Below are 20,776 nucleotides of genomic sequence, written 5' to 3' on the forward strand. Positions count from 1 at the left end.
CCTTTATTAAACTGTTTTTCTGAGTTTAACATTATAAAATAAAGAATAATGTCAATGATATAAAGAGGTCACAGATTTTGTGAGAAACCTAAAGAAGTAAGCTATTTTTCACAGCAGAAAGACACAGTGCCTTACATGACAGTTCAAGACCATAATCCCAGCACTCAAGGAGCAGAGCCACTGCTATTTTGAAATCAGCCTCGGCGGCATGAAAAGACTCTATCTCAAAACAAAGATCCATAATTACCCCTAGCTCAGTTTGGTACATGTGTCTAGCACATACCCAGCTCCAAGTTCAGTCCCTAGCACTTTAAAGAAAACCTAAAATCAATCTGAGAGACATACCACCACTAGATCAAAACCTTGTAAGTCTCATAAGCAATAAGAACTAAGTGACTCTAGTTATTTTATTTAAATATTAGTATGTCCAGCATTAGGTTATAGTGAGCAAAATTATTGGCATAAAAGGAAAGCAAAACCTAAAATTCTGCCATATTTGTATATACATATATTCTAATAAACAAGGACACAATGAGGAAGGAAGGTACACTCTTACTGTTCCTATCTATTTAATAGAGAGGAAAGCTATAATCCAAATTCTTAGAAGGCTGAGGCAGGAAAATCACAAGTTTAAAGCATGAGCTACATGGCCAACCCATGCCAACCTCAGCTATACAATGAGACCCTGTCTCAAAAAAAACAGAAAACAACTAACTAGATATATAGATAGATAGATAGATAGATAGATAGATATGCATATACATATACATATACATATACATATACATATACATATACATATACATATACATATGCATACCATACATATGTGTGTACTTTTTTGGTAAAGTATGTTTTTAAAAGTTTTTAATCATGTGGTAGTATAAGGAAATTAAATGCATTTGGTAAGGTTTAAAACTCTGTGAAAGAACAAGGACAAACAAAAGCAAAATCAGAGGAAAGAAGGATATCAACAAACATTCAAGTTTTCTTAATGAAGAGATAGGTATACTAAAAATGAGGATGAATATATATGAAGTGATAATCTGTACAGAGTCAACTAGGAACAGTGATGTTATTTTCTTGGGGTAAAATACTAAGAGAAACCAGGAACTAGAAAAACACAGTACTCCTGTACTTAACTTCAAACAAACTAAAAATTTTAGGGGAGGCATGGGCCTTGTATGCCTATAGGTTAAGTCTTGTTTGCAAACCAGAAACTGCCTGTCTACATGGTCAATTTTGAGAAATAGATTCTAGCAGTCAGGTTTAAGAAAGAGATTTTTCAAATGCCAAATTGCCTTTGTGCCCTGTAAATGCTTAAAGTCTGAAGGATTTGCAGAGGAAGAGCAAGTAGTGTGAAACCTCGTGAAAAATGGCAAACCAACTACTTCTGCCCATGTCCTAGGTAACTTACACTATAAGAGATATCCTCTGACTTCACTTCAAAGTGCATTTACATCCAACAGTCATAATAATCAAGATGTGCTAACTGCTAAGATTGTGTTGGTCAAAACATTAGGAAACATGTAGAATATATAAGCTCATTTTCCCTTTTATCCAAGACCTAAGCAGTCCTGAACTGCTATGAAACCATTAAGAATATGCTAGACAATGAAGAAAACATTTGTTTTGTTAGCTTTCAACTTGGCTAAACAACTTGGTAGTTTAATTTTGTTTTGCTCTTAAAACATCTAATGCTTCAAACATTCCTACAGGATTATTTCTTTTCAACTTCTTTGTGATTCGAATTGTGCTTTCCACAGAGGGGGAAATATATAACTATTTGGCACTTATAAATTAATGAATCAGTGCCTAACAATTTAGACATTGAAAAATTTGCCAAGAAAAAAAATCTTTTTTCTTGCTGTATTATGCTGAGCTATGCTTTTATTTTCTCTTGGTGTGGCACAAGTGAGCTATGTAGGTATACATATGTACATATGATTGTGTAGTGTGTGTGTGTGTGTGTGTGTGTGTGCACTTATGGCAGTACACATTTATGAACTGCATATACCTGAAATAAATTTAAATAGAAAAGAAACTCATCATAAGCTGTGACTTTTGAAAAACTCTTCAATAAAATGTTAACTCTATGCATAAAGGTTTTACTTGTCCCATTTATTAATATATTCTTCTAATATATTGTTGATCTTCAGGACACACATTCCAATAATTTATTATTCTAATTGTCTTGTAAAATACTATGCCACTATAGTATAAAATATCCATAAAAACATTATTTTAAAATGTACTTTATTTGAGAGTAAAGGGTATTTCCTCTCTCATATTTCGTTTCAAGGAGACAGACGACCTTAGCAAAATCTAACTTAGACAAGCTATGAAACATTCGCTATTTTGTCTTGTTAAAAGTAGAAGACACAAAGAAATATTTAAAGAATCCATTAGGTTTATTTGTTTAACCCAGCTATTAGTTTAAATTAATGTCATTAACATCATTAGGTGTAATTGTCTACATGGGAAGTGGTTCAGTTAATAAGAGTAAACTACTATTTAAATAAACACAGAACATTTAAAGCACTGGGAATTCACTGAGCTTGCCTAATATTTCATCTGCTTTTCTCAAAAGAAACATTTTTTATCCCATACCTGACAGAAATATATTCTTTCAAGACATTACACCCTTCTACAAGTATCCACTTCTACACTCATTTCTCTCTTGTTCTTTGTTACAAAGAATGATCTTACAAAGTAAACTAAGCTATAATAATAGATTTCTGCTACTCAACTTCAATAATAAATGCAGGTATATAGCTAAATATTATATCCAATCAATTCTTGTACTTAAAGATTAACATATGTTCCTTTCTTCAGTTTTAGATTATCTACAAAACAAAAACAAAAGCAAAATCCTGCAGTTTATTGTTTATGGCTCCAATAGAGCAGTGCAGGACTGAGGGTCAAACCCCTACAGATGAGGGACAAAATGAAGAACTAATTAGGTGATATATTACACAGAATATAGCACTCTATGGGTATTTCATAGCTGCTATAATTTTTAAAACATTAGCACTGATACATAATACTACCGTCAACAGTAAATCATTTAAATGCACAAACAAAATTCTGGTTGCTATAAAATGCTGGTATTTGAGAATAAGCCTATAATATACCTATGCATACTTAATAAGTTTTAACAGTTTTTACCACAGTTAAGAAATAAAAATGTCTATGGATCATTAATTTGAACTAAATTCAATGTTGAATTATTTTTATTATTAGTTCAGTGGTTCTCAAACTTCCTATATCTGGGACCCTTTATTATAGTTCTTCATGTTGTGATGACCCCCAACCATAAAATTATTTTTGTCCCTACTTCATAACTAATTCTACTGCTTTTATTATTGTAATGCAAATATGTGACATACATGATATCTGGTATGTGGCCCTTGTAAAAGGGTGTTGCTTGATCCCAAAGGGGTTGTAATCCACAGGTTCAGAAAATACTTTACTAGATTAAAAAATATTCTGTATGCAAGGGACTGAAGAAATAGCACAGACTGCTATTCCATAGGACCCACATTCAGCTTCCAATGCCTATGTCAAGAGGCTCACATCTACTTGTATCTACAACTTCTAGGGATCTGAAGCCCCTTGACCCTGCCAGCAACTCCACTCATGTTCATATTCCCACACACAGACATATGCGTGAATACACCCACAGGCAGACAGATATAGATACACACAGATTTAAAAATGAAATAAATCTTCTATTTTAATGTTTGTATGTGTGAAAATATCTGCTTTTCCCATATTAACTTACAAGAATACACTAGGACACATGTCCACCCTATAAATCTAATTTCTGTATGAAACATTACAGTTGATGTGCTAATTTAAATATATTTTTTTCTGAAAATTTCCTCTCTGATTCATACATTATAACCAAAGAGAAAATGATAGGTTATATATCTGTGTCAAGTTTCTCATGAAAATATTATTGAAACAGAATAGTTGTCAAATAGAAATCATTACCAAGAAATTATTGTATAGGTTAGTTATAATTATCTTAGAGATAAAGGCTAGGATGTACATAGCAAAGTCATCTTAAATAGAAGATCATTAATTTATATTATAACACTGTCAGAAATTCTTGCCAATTTAGACTTCTACTAGAAATATAAAAGGATACCACATATTTGTTAGTACTTACTTAATTTAAAATGTTCAAAACTTATACGCTAAATGTACAAATCACTAAAACCTCAAACAGAGCAACTGACTTCATATTCTTGTCTTACTTTCATTTCATATCATTTTACTTACTTCTATTCTTCTGCTTATTGAAATATTAACATTTCAAGTAACTATGATTGCAAACAAAGATGGCCGAAGATAAGTAAAAACCTGTAAAAGTTTAAATAATACCTACTGGTGTTCTAGTTTGAAATTGTAAATGAGTTTAATTTTACATATTATAATATTTACCCACATCTCTGGAAAGCACAGACAACAATCATTTCTTTTTTTTTTTTTTCAAAAAATTAGCTCGAGATCATGGAGATACTTATTCTATGTCTGTGTTATTGCTTATTTTTAAATGTATTAAACAAGTATTACAGGCTTCTGAGTGTAAAGCATTTTAAAATATAAAAAAGTATGAGGTGATACAAGTATAAGATCCAATATGAGAAATGTTCTGACATAATACGGACTATAGATATCTTTCCATGTATATGGCTCAAGGAATTTATTCTAGAGCTTATTTCTGTTGGTTGCTTTCTACTAAAACTAATTCCTTGAAGATATAAATTGAAAGCAAAGCAATCTATCTTCAGAACATTTCTCAGTCTCAGTATACTGTAACTATAAACACACTTCAGACCTTAGTGTAGAAAATACCATTTAGGCTGATAGAGCCCCTTCCTTCTCAAGGGGTTGATAATAAAGTGGGCAGTGGTGGCGTGTGCCTTTAATCCCAGCACTTGGAAGGCAGAAGCAGGTGGATTTCTGTGAGTTTGAGGCCAATCTGGTCTACAGAGCTAGTTCCAGGACAGCCATAGCTGTTACAGAGAAGAAACGCTGTCTCAAAAAACATTAAAAAAAAAGAGGTTCATAATAAAGAAGAGAAGCCAGCCCTCTAGTTCATGAGAGAAAGAAATGAAGCTGGAAAGAAAGATGACTGACAGATATTGTGAAAGTGAAAAGGAATAACAGATAGCTGTTTTCATAGGAACAACTTCCTCAGGTATGGAGCACATTGCCTTCTTTGTTTTCTCATCATTGCCAGCAAGGACAGAAAGGACAGTACATGGCAAAAAGCAAGGTACAGTAAAAGGTAGAGTGTGAACTACTATCAGAAGTCATAAAAAGGTGACTCAGAAGTAGCCCAAATGAGCAAGCTGATCAGTCAGGTCACAGAAGTAGTAATGAGAACTACATTTGTTTTTAAGTTCAAATGTTATTAAATAGTGGGACACTGCAAGAAAAAAAGTGGACCAATGTATAAAGCTGAGTAGACAAGTATCAGGCAAAGGGAGAAAAGCAGGACTTCATTGATGATAATTTTCACTGAAATTACAAAAAAGAAAAAAATGGCCATCATTAAAATGAAAGGACTTAAGCACCAGTCCGAAAAACAGGGATTTTCTGTAGGCAATTTCGAGCATGAAGCTTCTAAACAATAGAGGAATACTATATATCAGTACTTAACACACCACATTCAGACTGCCATTTGAAAAAATGCAATTAAAAAAAAGAGATGAAAAACAATTGTAATGTATAGTGTGCTTAGGAAAACAGAAACAAATACTTTGAAATTGTCGTAATGCAAGAAAATGTTCAGGTTTATATCACCTTTCGAAATATTCTGAAAGTCAATTAACATGATCTTACAACTGATATGGCCCTCCATAATTACCCAGGTACTCTGGGGATACTGAAGACTGAGAAACCTGATTAAAGAGCAGCCTTGCACACCCAGTGACAGTAGGTACTTGTCCCAGTGTCACCAGGATCCTGCTTCTTTACATTGAAGATGTGCATGAGCTAGCTAGACTGCTAAGCAGGCAAGGACACTTGGCATAGATCCGCTGGCCTGAGGTTCATCTCCTAACCTATATGGTGGCATGGACAGTGTCACAAATATGACAGCAGTGGAGAAAATGAATAAATCAAATGGATATCCAAATCAAGTACATGCATGAGGTAAAACACATGATCAGTGAAGCAATTTGTTATTATTTCAGTCCTAGCTTTTTGCTCTTCACATTAGGGAAAAGCGTCTATTGGGCTGAATGAATCAGTGACATCTCTCAACACTATTAAATTAGTACATGTAACTTGCTGATTGTCTATTACTAACTAAATTTAAGTAAAAGAAATCTATGAGCTGTTTAACCAAAAACACCAAATCTCTCTCTTTTTGCATCACTTAAATTATACTTGCCATTTACCAATTTTGCATCATTTATGCAGAAGCTAATGTCATTTTAAGACCATATTTTGAAGACACAATTTAAGTTAATGTTGTGTGAACTATGTGATTACCTATAACTAAAAATCATAATTAATTATAGTATAATTAAGTATACTAATTGTAACATATAAAAGTTAATGTTCCAGATATCTTTAATGCCGAGAGAACAAAGTATCACCTCAAATCCCAACACTATATCAAAATAATAGTTACATTTATAGTTACAGCTATTTTCCCTAAATATGTGTATATAAATTTTTACATGAGTTTTCACTCAAAATATTTAAAAGAAATGCACATTTTTATATAGAGTCATTGATATTACAAGAACCAAATTCAACTGCAGTGTTAAGCCTTAACTTTGGCCACTGGAATTACTTCTAATATTTCAGATACGTACGTTGTTTGAAATGAAAATGGCTGTGTAAGAGTTATTTTATCTTATTTAAATGCCCTCTTATGTGTTGTCTGAGTTAGAATGCTAGGTTAAAGGACAATTCACTGGTTGTGGCCTGCACGATATATTTTCACTCATTCATTGCCATAAGATTTCTTTCTCTAGAATCTATCATACTGTATTATTAACAATAAGATAACACTACAAATCCATTGATTACTTTGTATGTCCCAGATACTATTCTTAGGGTTTAATGTGCATTATTTCATTCAATTCTGACAAGAACCCTATGAGGGAAGTACTATTTTTATTAGCCCCAATTTAAACTTAAGGAAATTAAGGCTTAGAATGTCCTACTTTAAGCACCTGGTAAGGTGTGGATCCAGATTTTCAGAATTTTACAGTTTCTTCATCACAACAATCCACATGGTAATACAATTATATTTCTCTCTTATTATTTGCATAGCAATAAAATATATTTGAATGACTCATTGGCTATCATGGAAATTAATGGTGCAATTCATGTATTATTTGTCTGTGAAATTAATACATGTCCATGGTATCAGAACTCTAAAGAAGAAGCAATTTTTAAATATTGTTAATGCTTTAAAATCAAATATATGTTTTAAGTTCCATATTGGTATATATTAAAAGTTTATAAATTATCTATCACTAAAATGATATCTCTATTAACTTATCAAATGAAAATAATAAGATAAGATGTGAAGAAAACCTTTCTAATAAAAACTATAAATCTATCATTTTGAATTTGTATTTAAAATAATCAAGAGGAAATTCCTAAATTTTTCTTTTCAGAAAATGTAATTAAGCAATATAAACACAGCAAGCAAATCACATTTCTATACTATCACCATGTTTTTTTTTTTTTTTTTTTTTACAATTTGGATGATATAAACTCTAAGTTTCAAGCCAGGAAGAACATTTTGAAAGCAAAGAAGCTAGAACATCAGAGCCAAATAATTATTCAGACATCCTCAAAAAAATAAAGTGTGATTAGCTCTGCAGCAATAAAACTATGCACTGAAGTCCAGCAAGACTTTAGGGAAGCATGTAGTATAGCTGAGGAAAGACAAAAGTAAAATAAAGATCCAACACTCATCTAATCTCAATGTCATAGCATCTTTGAGATTCAGATAATTAGCAAAGTTAAAATGATTATTAAATGAGGAAATGAAGGGCCATGATTATTTAAGATCTACTGCAAACTACCTACAGCAATCTATGATGAAACTCAGCTACACATGTGCAGAATGCAAAATGGTACAAAAATTTCAAAGTGTAGATATGTTTCGGGATACAATTTTACTAACCTTCTCACATATATTGTAAAGTATAATATGTAAGTTTTTAAATAGCTATCTTTCTTACATAGAAAAATGTATTGGTTAGTTTTCACTCGAGTTGCAGTTTAAAGACAAATTTTCAAAGAGTAAATTTGACAAGAAAATCTTACACGTTAGAATTATGTGTTTTAAAGTAACTGCAAAGATCTGCTTTGTAATACTATTGTTTATTATAATTTCTTCATGCATTCATAGAGAATTATTCAAAACTCCTCATGTATTCATAGATTTCAGAAACATGCAATTTTTAGAAACAGAAATCCTTTCTTCAAGTTCATGAAATAACAAAAATTGTGTCCAGCTTGCAGTGACTCACTTTTGACATTGTCCTGTAGTACGCACCACAATGATGCACTGGACAGCCCCCAGATAAACTAGGCTTTAAGTGGCTAATCAGTCACATTTGGCTAGGGACACACCAGCATCCCCTCTCAAGACATCAGTGTTCCTCAATAAGGGACTGGATTTGTTTTCCAGCTCTTAACAGGATCATTGAGAGGGAACAGGAGGAATATTATAAAGGCAGGCCTGGATCAAATCCAGAGCCAGGCACCCCCACAGCCATGCACTGGAACCTTGCCAAGGAGCAGAGTGTTTCCACAGATGAGCATAGCTCCCTCCTCGAGTACATCCCCAAATCATACAGCCTAAGAAAGTTCAGTCCTGACCAATGTCACCAACTTATACTGAGGCAAATATAAGGGCATATAGAGACACCTTACTGCTTTGTGTTTTTAAAATCGAATGAGTGCCGACTGTCAGTGTGCACCTAAGACATGGCAGAACTTTGTGCAGATGAAGGTGGAGGGTTTTTTACTTTAGTTTTAGGTGCCATGGTGTAGTTCACAGGTGACAGTAATTTTGGTGTTCAAATGTAGTGCTAATTCCTTAAAACAAAAATAAGTATTTCAGCCTTGTTTGAACATCATGTATAATAATGTTTAGCAAAAATGATTCTGCTACCTTGCAACAAACTGGGTACTTTTCTTACAGCAAATATTATCTGTAAACTATGATTAAAGATATTTGTGTTAAGGTCTCTATATAACAGTGTACAACTCAAACATTTCCTGTTAAATTACATAAAATAAAATGAAAATTGTAACTTTAATTTTCATTTTAAAAATTTAATTCTTAAAAGAACAGAACTTTTAAAATTATTTCCTAGTCTTTTATCAGACAAATTTAACCTTTTACATAGGCATTCCTGCTTTGCTTCTTCCCCAGTTATAACTGTGCAAAACTGAAATTCATCTTTCACATCAATTAGTAGCATTAGCTTTTGTTTTACAAGGAAAAAAAAAAGCAATGGTGCTGTCAAAATATTTAAATAACTAGTACAATCGACTCAACATCGCTTCCCAGTAACTGTTGTTAACTGGATAAGAATATCACCTTTCTGCTGATTAGTTCATTGGGTAAATGATTATTTTGATCAGGAAGATTACATTCTGCTGAAGAAAGATGGCAAATTTTTGTATCTTTTTTTATTATTGTTTGGTTCCCATGTATGGAATCCTGAGGATATTCTAATTGATTACTGTGAAATGAAGAAGGGAAGTGGATGGTACGGGTATAAGAGAGTGAACGCTGTGTTTGCTAATGGGACCTAAGCCTACTGAAGCCCCTTTTGTTTGTTCAGAATTCTTCACTTCCCAGTGTGATCTACAGTGCAGATAATAATTGAGTGCTGGGGAAGGACTTCTTTATATCCAACCTGGCAATCCACATCATGTATTTAGCTCTTCAAACAAGGCTGAAAAACATGAGTTCAGCTTTATCATCTAAACTATGTGGCCAGTAGGAGTACAAGGTGAATCATACATGTAAGTTTGACATATCACCTCATGTGTCCAAAGGAGAGAAATAAATATTAAAGGGTTTTTTTGCTTAAAAATAAAGGTCTCATTGTATTTCTTTGCACAGCCTGGAGTGCTGAGGCCACTCCAGCAGGCCTCAGTTTTGTCAACTTCCTGCCTCTGTCCCCAGATGCTTGAATAACAGAAACACATAGCTACACCTTGCTTAAGCATTGATACAGGTTTAATGTAATGTCAAATTTAACTCAACACACCTAATTTTAATTTATTATTTCAGACTATATTGAATACTGAAATTTCTAATTGTATGTGGTTCTTTTATTCCTTTGAAACTCAGTAGGCAATTTCTACTTACAGCAGGTCTCAACTTAGAATGGCCATTTATAAAGCCAAAGAAACATAACGTAACTAAATGAATTATGAGAGATATAATTTGTTTTGTCTGTCTGTTTGGAGATGGGGCTTTACCCAGTCTCTGACTGACCTGGAACTCACTATGTATATCAGACTGTCCTTGAACTTGAGTACTCAATTGCCTCTGCCTTCAGAGAACTGGGATTAAAGGTGTGTACAGAAACTCTTTGTTTCAGATATCTAAATTTTTTAATTATTATTTATTCTTTAAATATTCTTATAAAAATTGGGGAAAGAAATAATGTAATTGACATAAGACATGGGATAGCTTGTTACTATGTGGAAAACATTTAAGATCGACAATGAAAAGTAGTATTTGTTAGGATTCTCCTTGCTTTGTGAAAGAAATTACAATAGTAATGTTGTTAAATATATAGACGCGAGTCAGAATATGTTAAGTCTGAATCTAAACTAACACAAGTATTATTAGTGTAACAGCAACAGACTCCCTTTTCCATTGTGTAAAATACACAGAAAAGGTACACCTACCTCAGTAAACAGGCTAATACATAGAAAACATGAGAATAATACCCAGAGTAGCTAGCAGAAAATGTAGTTAGTTATAACAATTATTAGCTGCAGTTACTTTTAAGCTAACTAGTCATTGTAAGTATTTAAATTATGCTGCCACCTTAGTAGTTCAAGGAAAACATAAAAGTCATTTTTATAGATTACTTTATGCTTTGTAAATTAGTACTAACATAAGTAATATAATTTTGCATATTTTTTCAGAAGTTAAATTGGAAAAGATGGAACTCATGTTATTATTTGAATTTTTTTTAAAAAATGGCCAATATTTAATCACATAATGCTAATTAAGAGAAAATGGAAACTTACAAATACAAGGATTCCTGAAGATATATACTATTATTAATCAAAACCAAATATGGACAACTCAATTGCTGTGTTGTGATAACTTAAACAAATTATGATCCACTATAAAAGATGACTTATCAGAAGAGCACCCATTTTGTTCTTTACTTGAGAAAAAATGACATTGGACAAGTAACTACAGAGATGAATTAAAAGAAATGGTGATGTCGCATCAAAATTCCCTTATTTATGAAAAAATAACTTTAAATGTCTGTGCTCTAATTGTTAAATAATAGGGCTCCTCTTAATAAGTCACTGTTCCTTCTATTTTGTGCTAATAAAAGGCTCAAAGGAACAGAGCTTAGAAGCTGGAAGAATCATATCTCCCCAAAATCCTATTGGCATGCCCTCAGTCTTCACTGGCTAAGTCTACCTGCCGGCCTGTTTCTTTTAAGCCTTACAGTCCAGTGTGCAACTGCTTCCCTCCATATTAGCAAATGTGTTAAATGGGACAAATAAATATAGTAACAATTGTTATCCTCACCAATATTTATTGTACATCACCAGTGAAGATATCAGTACATGGTTGTTGTGTTCAATGGTGTCTTTTAAGATAAAATGACCTGGGTAACTGGCATAAAAGATATACTTATTTGATCATTTGTTATTACAGAAAATATCTGATAATTAGAAAATTTAAATTTAAGTAACAAATATTACTTACGTTCACAAGTGTCCCCTTTTTGCTGGTAGCCTGCTTTGCAGATACATTTTCCAATGGGTACTAACCACTCTCCTTCTGCACTGCAATGCATCCTGGGTGAATTTTCTGCCTCTTCCTCGGCACTGCTGACACATGTCCCACGAACCTCAACTAAGGAGGAAAATTCTGAACCAGTCACTGTATCTGGAAAGACAGCTAAGTTCTCAATAATGGACCAGCACTTCTTGTAGTATACTTTGACAGAAACCAATGCTATGCAGGCCCCTACATCCTGAAAGGCAAGATAGAATCCCTTTTTGGACAAAGGTCCAATCTCTCTCACCTCAGTGTTCAGCTTCATCTTTCTTTCACCAAGGTCACCTTGTGTAAAACTTTCATCTGCAGCAATGGTGTCTATTTTTACGTAAAGGTTTTCTCTTATATTCCTGCCGGTGTCGTAGTCTGTTTCATAATAGTACAAATTAAAGGTTTCCTTGCAAGTTCCCAGTACTCCGGGAAGACTATTACAATCTCTCAAGGTGAATTTCAATTCTACAAAAATCCTTTGTGCATTGCCTTTAGAAATCCAGTTAGTCCGCAGCCAGTTGTTCTGGTTGGGCTCCATCACCTGGCACACCTGGTATGTTCTTATCGGAGTGTAGTTCTCATCCAAACCACTAATTTCTTCCCACTGTAAATGTTTTAAAAGGGGGAGGGGACTCATTAGTCTTTCAGCAAAAATAAAAATAAAAAATGACATCACATTCTCCAAATAATATGAAGAATAATAACAGTACCACAAGTATGGATCCCTGAAAGTCAGAGATGGTAGGATTCCCACTCTGCGGCATTTTAGTAACAGAGCATCATTTGTGTTTGAACATACAATGAACATTTCATTGTTTCGCATCTTCTGGAAGCATTCTTACATGCCTTTTCATGTTTAAGTCTGTTATCTCTAGTGAGACTGCAATTTTAACAGGCTAAGGCTAGTGATTATTAAAACTATCCCTCAAAGTGTATGGATGCCAGTCAGAACTCTGGATAACTCAGTTGTTATTTTAAGTGTTTATTTTATTCTTAAATTCAAAGATCTCTATAAATATTTGGAACAAGATTCCAAAAATACTGCAATGTAAAAACATTTAACAGTATGTTGCAATTCATAATGTGAAATATTTTGCAATTATGTGAAAAGGAAACATTTTACAGTTTCTTATTTTTCCAGCATCATATTTAAAAGTGTACATAAAGCCATATATAATTATCAAGTAGTTTGGAAATTCACTCTTATAAACAAATTGTTTTCAGTAGACAACCAAATATGGGTGTCAAATTAGCAAGCTATGCAAGGATTGTTTTTAGATGTCCATTTATCTTCTGATAGTATATATACATATATATATGTATATATATATATACATTGTATCTATTGAAATATATAAATATATATTACAAGTGAATTCACTTATATTACTTCACAAGTAAAGGAGAGATAGATAGTTCAGCAACAAATTCAAAGATAAATGGAACATGTATATTACTTACTGCTCATAGCAAACAAGTTCAGGACATCTAACAGCTTTAAAGGCTTCAGTAATAGCTACTTATGTCCTCTCTTACTATTATTGCAATTTTTCACAACTCACAGTATGATATATTAATGATGAAACTGTCATCTACTTGTACTCACTCAATTAGAAATAGCAGATACAAAATATTATGTATTTTAGGTCTTAAGTCCTCTAGCATCTGATACTTAAATTGTTAATTCAAAATATGTAGAGGGGAAAATATGATGATATATATTTGGTAATGATTTTTCACTTGTAAAACCTGATCAAAATATTAATTGATTTAAAACTGTGGTATAATGTTAGCATGTATTTTAAAAAATCATTCTTATAAAATTAGAAGAATGATAAATTGCAGAATACCCCAACTCAGAAATGTCTCATGAAAGAACTAGTCATGTTATATTTACTACATTTTTATTATAACAGTCTAATGTTGCCAAAGGTCTTCAAACAGCAAAGAATTGATTTTCATATTATGCTTCTTGGCACACATTTTTCCACTGTATAACACTATGTAAGCTTTCCATTTATTTCTTGAGGTAGCTGTTTTGAGTCTGTCTGTATGTAACTAAGACAAATATTTCAAATTCCTCAACTGATAGTTAATTTTTGTTTCCTGAATGGATTGAAGTTATAAAAGAAGGAAAAACAGTCACGGTGCCTATCAAACAGCAAGAGATCCAAAGCAAAATGTGCCCTTCTTACCATACTTCAGCTTGGAGAAATCAAGGCTGATCATTCTGGAAGACTAATATGTGGAATTTTGACATGTTTAATTTTAAGAGTAATTATGTCATTCCAGATAGGAGAAATAAATTTTGTTATCCATGAAATAAATCTTTGCCAAGAAAGTCATGAAAGCAAAGTCTATTTGATATTTATGCCATTGTTTTATTACACAGCTTTTAAAACTGAAAGCATTTCACAAATGACACTATTGGGATAGATGTCTCAATTCAGACCGTGAATTTTGTAAATATTATAAAGTATTTTTATAGCTACAAAAATATTTTCTTATGACTCAGAAACAATATTTCTCTATGTAAGCATGTGTGAACAAATCTGTGTCATAGAAAGGAATGTCTCTGTATCATATTTTCTTACACAAAATATTGATTCTTACACACATATATATATAGTTAAACTTTAACTCAAGATTTTCTGCACTGATGAAATGCCCATATGAGTCCAAGATAACATTGACAGTCACAATTTATCATGTTGTGGATTACACATGGATGAAGTACTGTAATCATTTATCAGTTACTTCTTCTCAGAGATAAAACCATCTTCTGTATCTATTCGTTTTAATTGATGGATAGTAGAAAATGGGCTGCATCTGTCATTGGCAAGACTGGTACTGTATATTTGTTTTTAACTATGTATATCTTTCTACAATGTATATTTTTAATGAAAACAATTTCACATACATGGAAGTACCTCAAATTCTGTGGACTTCTATATTAAATTTATAAATTATTTGTAACTTTCCCATAATTTCTATGGCCAATAAAGATCACTACAATATGATCTCTGAAAAATTTCTCAAATTTTAATTTAACGAAAACTCTGAATACTTGAAGCATTCTCAAAATTTCTCACTTTACTATTAAATGAAAAGCTCTCCAAGTGACTTTCCTGCTCATGCTATGTTGATTCTATGATTTTGTTCTTGTACATTCGTTCTCATTGTAAATCTGTTGAAAGTGTTTATAATATCATTGATATTTCATGCCCCTTTAGCCCCAGATTTCCTCATGCATTAAAGATAAACTTTAGTTAAAATAGAGGATTTTTTCCCTTTCTCAGAGTCCACTTGCTTTATCAGAAATAAAAAATTTGTCCTAACTCACCATCAGAAATGACACATAAAGATGATATCAAACTAAATTTGAATAATATATTTTCTGAGTATATGAAATATGGTAAAAAGAAAACATTTAAGGTTTTACTCAGACTTGGACAGGCTTATTTAATATTCAGTCACATTTACTGCAGCAAAATTTTGCTGTATTATAATATAGATATATTTCTGTCATCAATTTTGGTTAATAACAGCAGATAGTACAACACAAATGGTAAGAATCTAACACTTCACAGCAAACCTTAAGCCTCAATATTGTCTGACAGTTTTAGCTACCCTCTGAAGTCTACTTTGGGCAATGTTAGAACTATTTTTAAAAGATGAAAACAGGTTTCATACTGTTTTAAAGAATTACACAGACTCTACCTACTGATTATTATACAGAAGCATAAGGCAACTGCAGAGTCTTAAGTGAGTTTGTGAAAAGAATGTTCCCTGCAATTAGTTAGCATTTATAACCTGAACACACAGGCATGATTGATGGCACTCACAATAACAACTCAAAGACTATGGGTATGATTTTTTTTCCTATTTCTCAAAGCTGTATGTATACATTATGTATTTGAAGAATCCAGTATCTCATGAGAAGACAAAACATTGAACAATATATTGAAGTTGTAAACCTTTTACATGTATGAATGTGAATGGTTTCCCTGGGGGAAGCTTGTGTTTCTTTCTCTAAACAGATATGATCATATTGTATGAGAGATATACGTACCCCACTAGGTGGAGAGGAAATCCATTCCAGTTCTGTTTGTTGTGCTTTCGAGTCCAATAAGAGAACTGAAAAAGAAAGTTTTATTTCCAAATATTACAAAAAAATTAAACACATCTCTACAGTTTAAATCTAATTTTTATTAAATTATTACTTGATGACTTAAGACATTTATATAAATGGTGTAGTCAACAGCCATTTTACATAAGCATATTATACTTTCTGGAGGGGGGACATATTAAAATATCTATGCACTTGGTATCCTTCAATTAAAATTTAAAATAAATTTTCAATGAAATACTAGCAATAAAGTGGGAGTGAAAAGCTAAAAATCAGAGAAAGTGATTTGCAGTAATAACAAACAATAGTTTTGCAAGTCAGTGAGGTCTTCACATTTCCAAAAATATACCAACATGAGCATAATAAGATAGAATCCCTACACAACTTTTCAGCCAGGCTCTACTTTTTAATATTCTGCTAGCAATATTTTCTATAATCTCTTGACAATTGGAGTTTAATGTTTAACGAAGAAAAAAACTCACAATACTTTGTCTTCTACCAACGTGAATGTAGATCCATGTTAAACAATGTCACCATGAGAAATAATTCCCTGTTATCTGTAACTTGTGCTTCTCAGCTAATCAGGCAGCTTTCATATATGTTTTTTTTTAACGGGAAACATTTCAACATACTAGCTATTCTCTAAACATTTTAAACTCTAATCTGACTTCTACTAACAATGGTATTTCATCTTTAGACTATCAAAAATTATAATTAATATTTATGAAAATTGTGATTAAGGTATTATTGGTATCAATGTAAAAATTCATTAGAATGGTATGCTATGATACATTATACTTTCAGTTGGAGATGTTGGTTTAAGATAATTATTCTTATAAAACATTTACTGATCAAACTTGTTTTAGAAGTACATAGCTTTGGAGCTTTAAAACAATATATCTGACCCCAAAGCATTTTGACAAATGATCTATGGGTCCAGAAACCATTGTGAATATTCTTTCCACATGCTTAATATCAATCTGAGGAAAATGTTGACATTTTGACTTGAAACTATATACTCACATAAACTTCTTAATATTTCCAGGCTCGTGTTTTAAATGGTGTGTGTTTTGAAAGGTAAAGAAAACAGTTGTGTTAGAAAGCAAAGAACAATTGACTATGCACTCCGTTCCTTTACAGGACTCAGTCATCCCCAGTAACTGGAAACAGAAAGTACAAAGACATGAGATTGAATTGCTTGGTTTTAATGCTTTACATTTAAGATTGCTCCGGTAAAAATCGACTCCCTTGCAATTAAATACACACGTCACTTATAAAATTTCAATTTGCCTTTTAAGTTGGAATACCAGTAAGTCTGGCTTAGCGTATTTACAAGGAAACTAATTGTTAAAGGATTTTATTATTACTATTATTATGAGGAAGAGATGAAGCCTAAGGAAACAAATTGAAGCCACAGGACTCTCTTTTGGAATTTATTGTAGGGGAGGGCGCTTCTGTATTGACAACACTCAGTGGATTTTAAGCCTAAGTGACCCTTTGGGTTGATTTTAGGAATGAAATAAACACTGCAATTACCCTTTTCTGCTTCGCCTTTCACCGTGGGCGACTTGGTGGCCAGCAAGTTAGCAGCGAAATTAACAAATCAAGAGGATGTGGAAGGTGGCCACCGAGCCCATGATGCGTTTGGCGGCTCTGGGGTGTTGAATGCAATCGCCCCCGCGTGTTTCTTCCCTCTGGGCTCGCGACACCGAGTCCGCCTCGCCGCGCGCCCAGAGAAGAAACAGGGCAGCTGGTGGCTACCAGGGGTCGGGACTGATGCTCTGAGGCCAGCCGCTCGGCTCCAGTACTGCCGGAGCATCGGGGCGGGGCGGGGCGGGGCGGGGCAGCCAGACGGCCGCGCCTGCCAACCTAGCGTCCATTACACTTCCAGACCGGGGACTCCAGGGAGCCGGTGGCGCCCAGCTCGAGCAGGAGTATGAGGAACAGACGGGCTTTCGGGAAGCGCCTCCTCTGAGGGCGCGGCGGCCGGTGTACTGTCGGGAGGAAAAGCGGCCGCTGCAATTAGCTTCGGTTCTCTCCAGCCACTCCGGCTGGAACTAGAAAAGCGGGGAAGGGGAGCCGGGCGATCACCCCCAACCCCAGCCGCCCTAGAAGCCGCGCACCTGCTCGCGGCGCTGCGGGCCGGCTGTGCGCCTAGGGTGCAGCGATGCCGCGGGCCACCTCCGGGTAGCAGCGCTCCGGGAACGCCATCGCCTGATTGCGCCAGAGCGCCCCGAGCATCGCCACCGCGAAGAGGGGCGCGTCCCCTTCCACCTGCGTCTTAAACATCTTGTCTGCATCTAAAGAACTCGGGCTCCAAGCATCAGAACCCTCTCCACGTAGCACCGGAGGAGGAGAGCAAGCGAGGCCTGCTGGCTGTAGGCACCTCTCCCCCTAGTGATGCAGTTATTTATAGCTCAAACTCCTGCTGGAGTCTGCCAGAGCTCGTGCGCGCCGCTTCGCTGTGCCGAGCAAACTTTTCCTCAGATCCCGCTATTACGGAGGATTCGGGACAAGGTGGCGGGGTGACTATTTCTGATCGCCAAAGTCAAGAGGCTCGCAATGTGTGTTTGGTGGGTAGGTGAATGGGTGTCTCTGGCAGACGCTGGTTCACCTGCAAACACAACCACCATCAGCTCAGAGACACGTTTTTCTCTGAATGGATTTAGAGTCAACACAGATTGCAGATGTGCAAAGAGGGGTCAGAAGGTCAGGCTGTTCCAAAGTAGGATACTGCACCGGGCTGGGGATATTGAGTGGACGGAGAAGGGTGGGCAAAGACAATAAAGAAAAGCTCCCGTGAAATCCTAAGTTTTAGGGATAGAAGAAGCGAGGACCAATACGCCCCCCCCACCCCTTTAGTACTACCATGACCTAAATCTAACATCTCCCTCCCTTTGCAGCTCTGAGAAGGTTCCTAAAGTATCTGAAAATCAACATTAAATACGCAGGTTGTCAGATCGGGTCCGGTATTGTGACACCGCTTAGCAACAAAACACTTCCTTTGACAGAATTTATTTTTCCCCAGCTCCAACTACAGGCACCGAAAGGTATTTTACCATTTGCCAGTGGTTCAAAGGAGACGCAGGGAAAAATACCCACGTACAGGCGTATGCTGTGGTCAAAAGAAACCTCCCCTCCCATAGCAGAACTGATTCCCGGAGGCCAGGGCTTTCGCCAAGGCTGGCCAGTCGGGGTCCCGGAGTACCGGACCTGGGCCAAGTGACTGGAGACTTCTCACTCGGTGGCTTCTCACGGCAGGCTACCGGCTGTGGCCAGCCCTCCCGGCGGCAAGTCGAGCCCGGGCCCCGCGCGTGCTGCCTCCCCTCGCGGCCGCATTGTTTCTCGCGGCAGCCGAGCGCCCACCACAGGCCCGCGCCGCCGCCGCCGCCGCCGCAGTGAGCGAGTCGCCAGGATCCCGTGCGCTCGCAGCCTCGGAAGTCTCGGCCCCTCCGGGAAGGCTGCGGGCGACGCGCAGCTGCACTCCCCAGCTTCCAAACCAACTCTGACCGAGGCGCCCGAGACAGGCCGATCGCGAAAGAATGGTCAGGCGCGGCGGCTACAACGCAAGACCCGAGCCGACGGATGGAAGAGAACGGAGCTGGCCGGCCAACCTCGCCAAGCTGGCCCCGGTGGACTGCCCTGGCTGCGGAGCGCGCGCCGGTCCCCGGCCACCCTCGGAGCTCAGGGCCCGACTAGTCCCAACTGGTCGCCGCTGGTCGCTCCGAGCCGCCGGCAGGGAGGGGGCGGGGGTCGGGGGAGGGTCGCCCGGCGCCGGAGGCGCGACCGGCAGCGCCGCGGACCCGTGGGCTCGTGCAGGTAGACAGCGAAATAAATAAGTCAGAACAAACTTTGCTTTCCCCTGGCCTTACCTTCCTTCGCAGCCTGCGCCTCCCCCGTGTGTGCAAAGCCGAGCAGCCAGATGTAGCACAAAATAATCCACGAAGGGTACCGAGTTTGAAAAACCATGGTGCATGAGCAGGTTTGATTTTGGGCTGCAGTTGGGTCGCAGCTCTTTAGATGCTGTTTGCTCCGAAGTGGGTTATTATTGTTGTTATTATTGCGCTCTTCGCATCGATCCCTTTCTGGGTCCCAGGCCGGCTGCTCCACGCTTAGCTGTTTGATTTCTCTCCCCCCTCCGTTTCGTTCGCACCGTGTTTGCTGCCTGCAAGTCTCCGACTGCAGACCGGCCGCTTGCTCCACACTCCAATAATATCAATTAGGGGGGTGGGGCGGGGCTCCGAGCCTAGAGCCACCGCCACTCCGACTGAGTGGCAGACGCAGCCCGCCTGCCAGGCGGCGATTCCCAGGGCCAGGGGGCGGGTCCCTACGAAGTGGCCGCCTCTACCTCGAAGGCGGGGCCCTGAGCGGGAGCCAATCAGCGCCGAGCGGAGTCTGGTTGCAAGTCCAGAATTCCCTCCCAGTTAGGTTGCTGGGAAAGCGGGGATGAGTAGGGCTAGGCCAGCAGCGTGCTGCTTGGAGCACTTGGCTTTTAGCTACTGCAGCTTCACTGAGCTGGATAAACCCGAAATAATTCTCCTGACTTACACTCCTGTATATAGCAGTGCCGCTCACGTCTTCTAGAAGGCAGAAGTGACACAAGCCTTTCC

General features: G+C 36.6%; 1 protein-coding gene across 5 annotated transcripts in view; it reads right to left on the minus strand.

Annotated features, from left to right (window-relative positions):
- Window positions 1–20,150, minus strand: part of Epha7 (EPH receptor A7) — a 143,591-nt gene extending 123,441 nt beyond the window's left edge. For 4 of the 5 annotated variants that reach the window (XM_035438988.1, XM_027403435.2, XM_027403436.2 and 1 more), the window contains exons 1-3: window positions 20,039–20,135; window positions 16,110–16,174; window positions 11,972–12,641 (exon numbers count right to left, since the gene is read on the minus strand). In XM_035438988.1, coding sequence (XP_035294879.1) covers window positions 11,972–12,641; window positions 16,110–16,174; window positions 20,039–20,135 — 832 coding nt within the window. Of the gene's footprint in view, window positions 1–11,971; window positions 12,642–16,109; window positions 16,175–20,038 lie in introns of all 5 variants that reach the window. The other variant, XM_027403437.2, reaches the window with a different exon arrangement.
- Window positions 20,151–20,776: the final 626 nt, after the last annotated feature.

The sequence above is a fragment of the Cricetulus griseus genome, chromosome 2, assembly GCF_003668045.3.
Source record: "Cricetulus griseus strain 17A/GY chromosome 2, alternate assembly CriGri-PICRH-1.0, whole genome shotgun sequence".
NCBI lineage: Eukaryota > Metazoa > Chordata > Mammalia > Rodentia > Cricetidae > Cricetulus > Cricetulus griseus.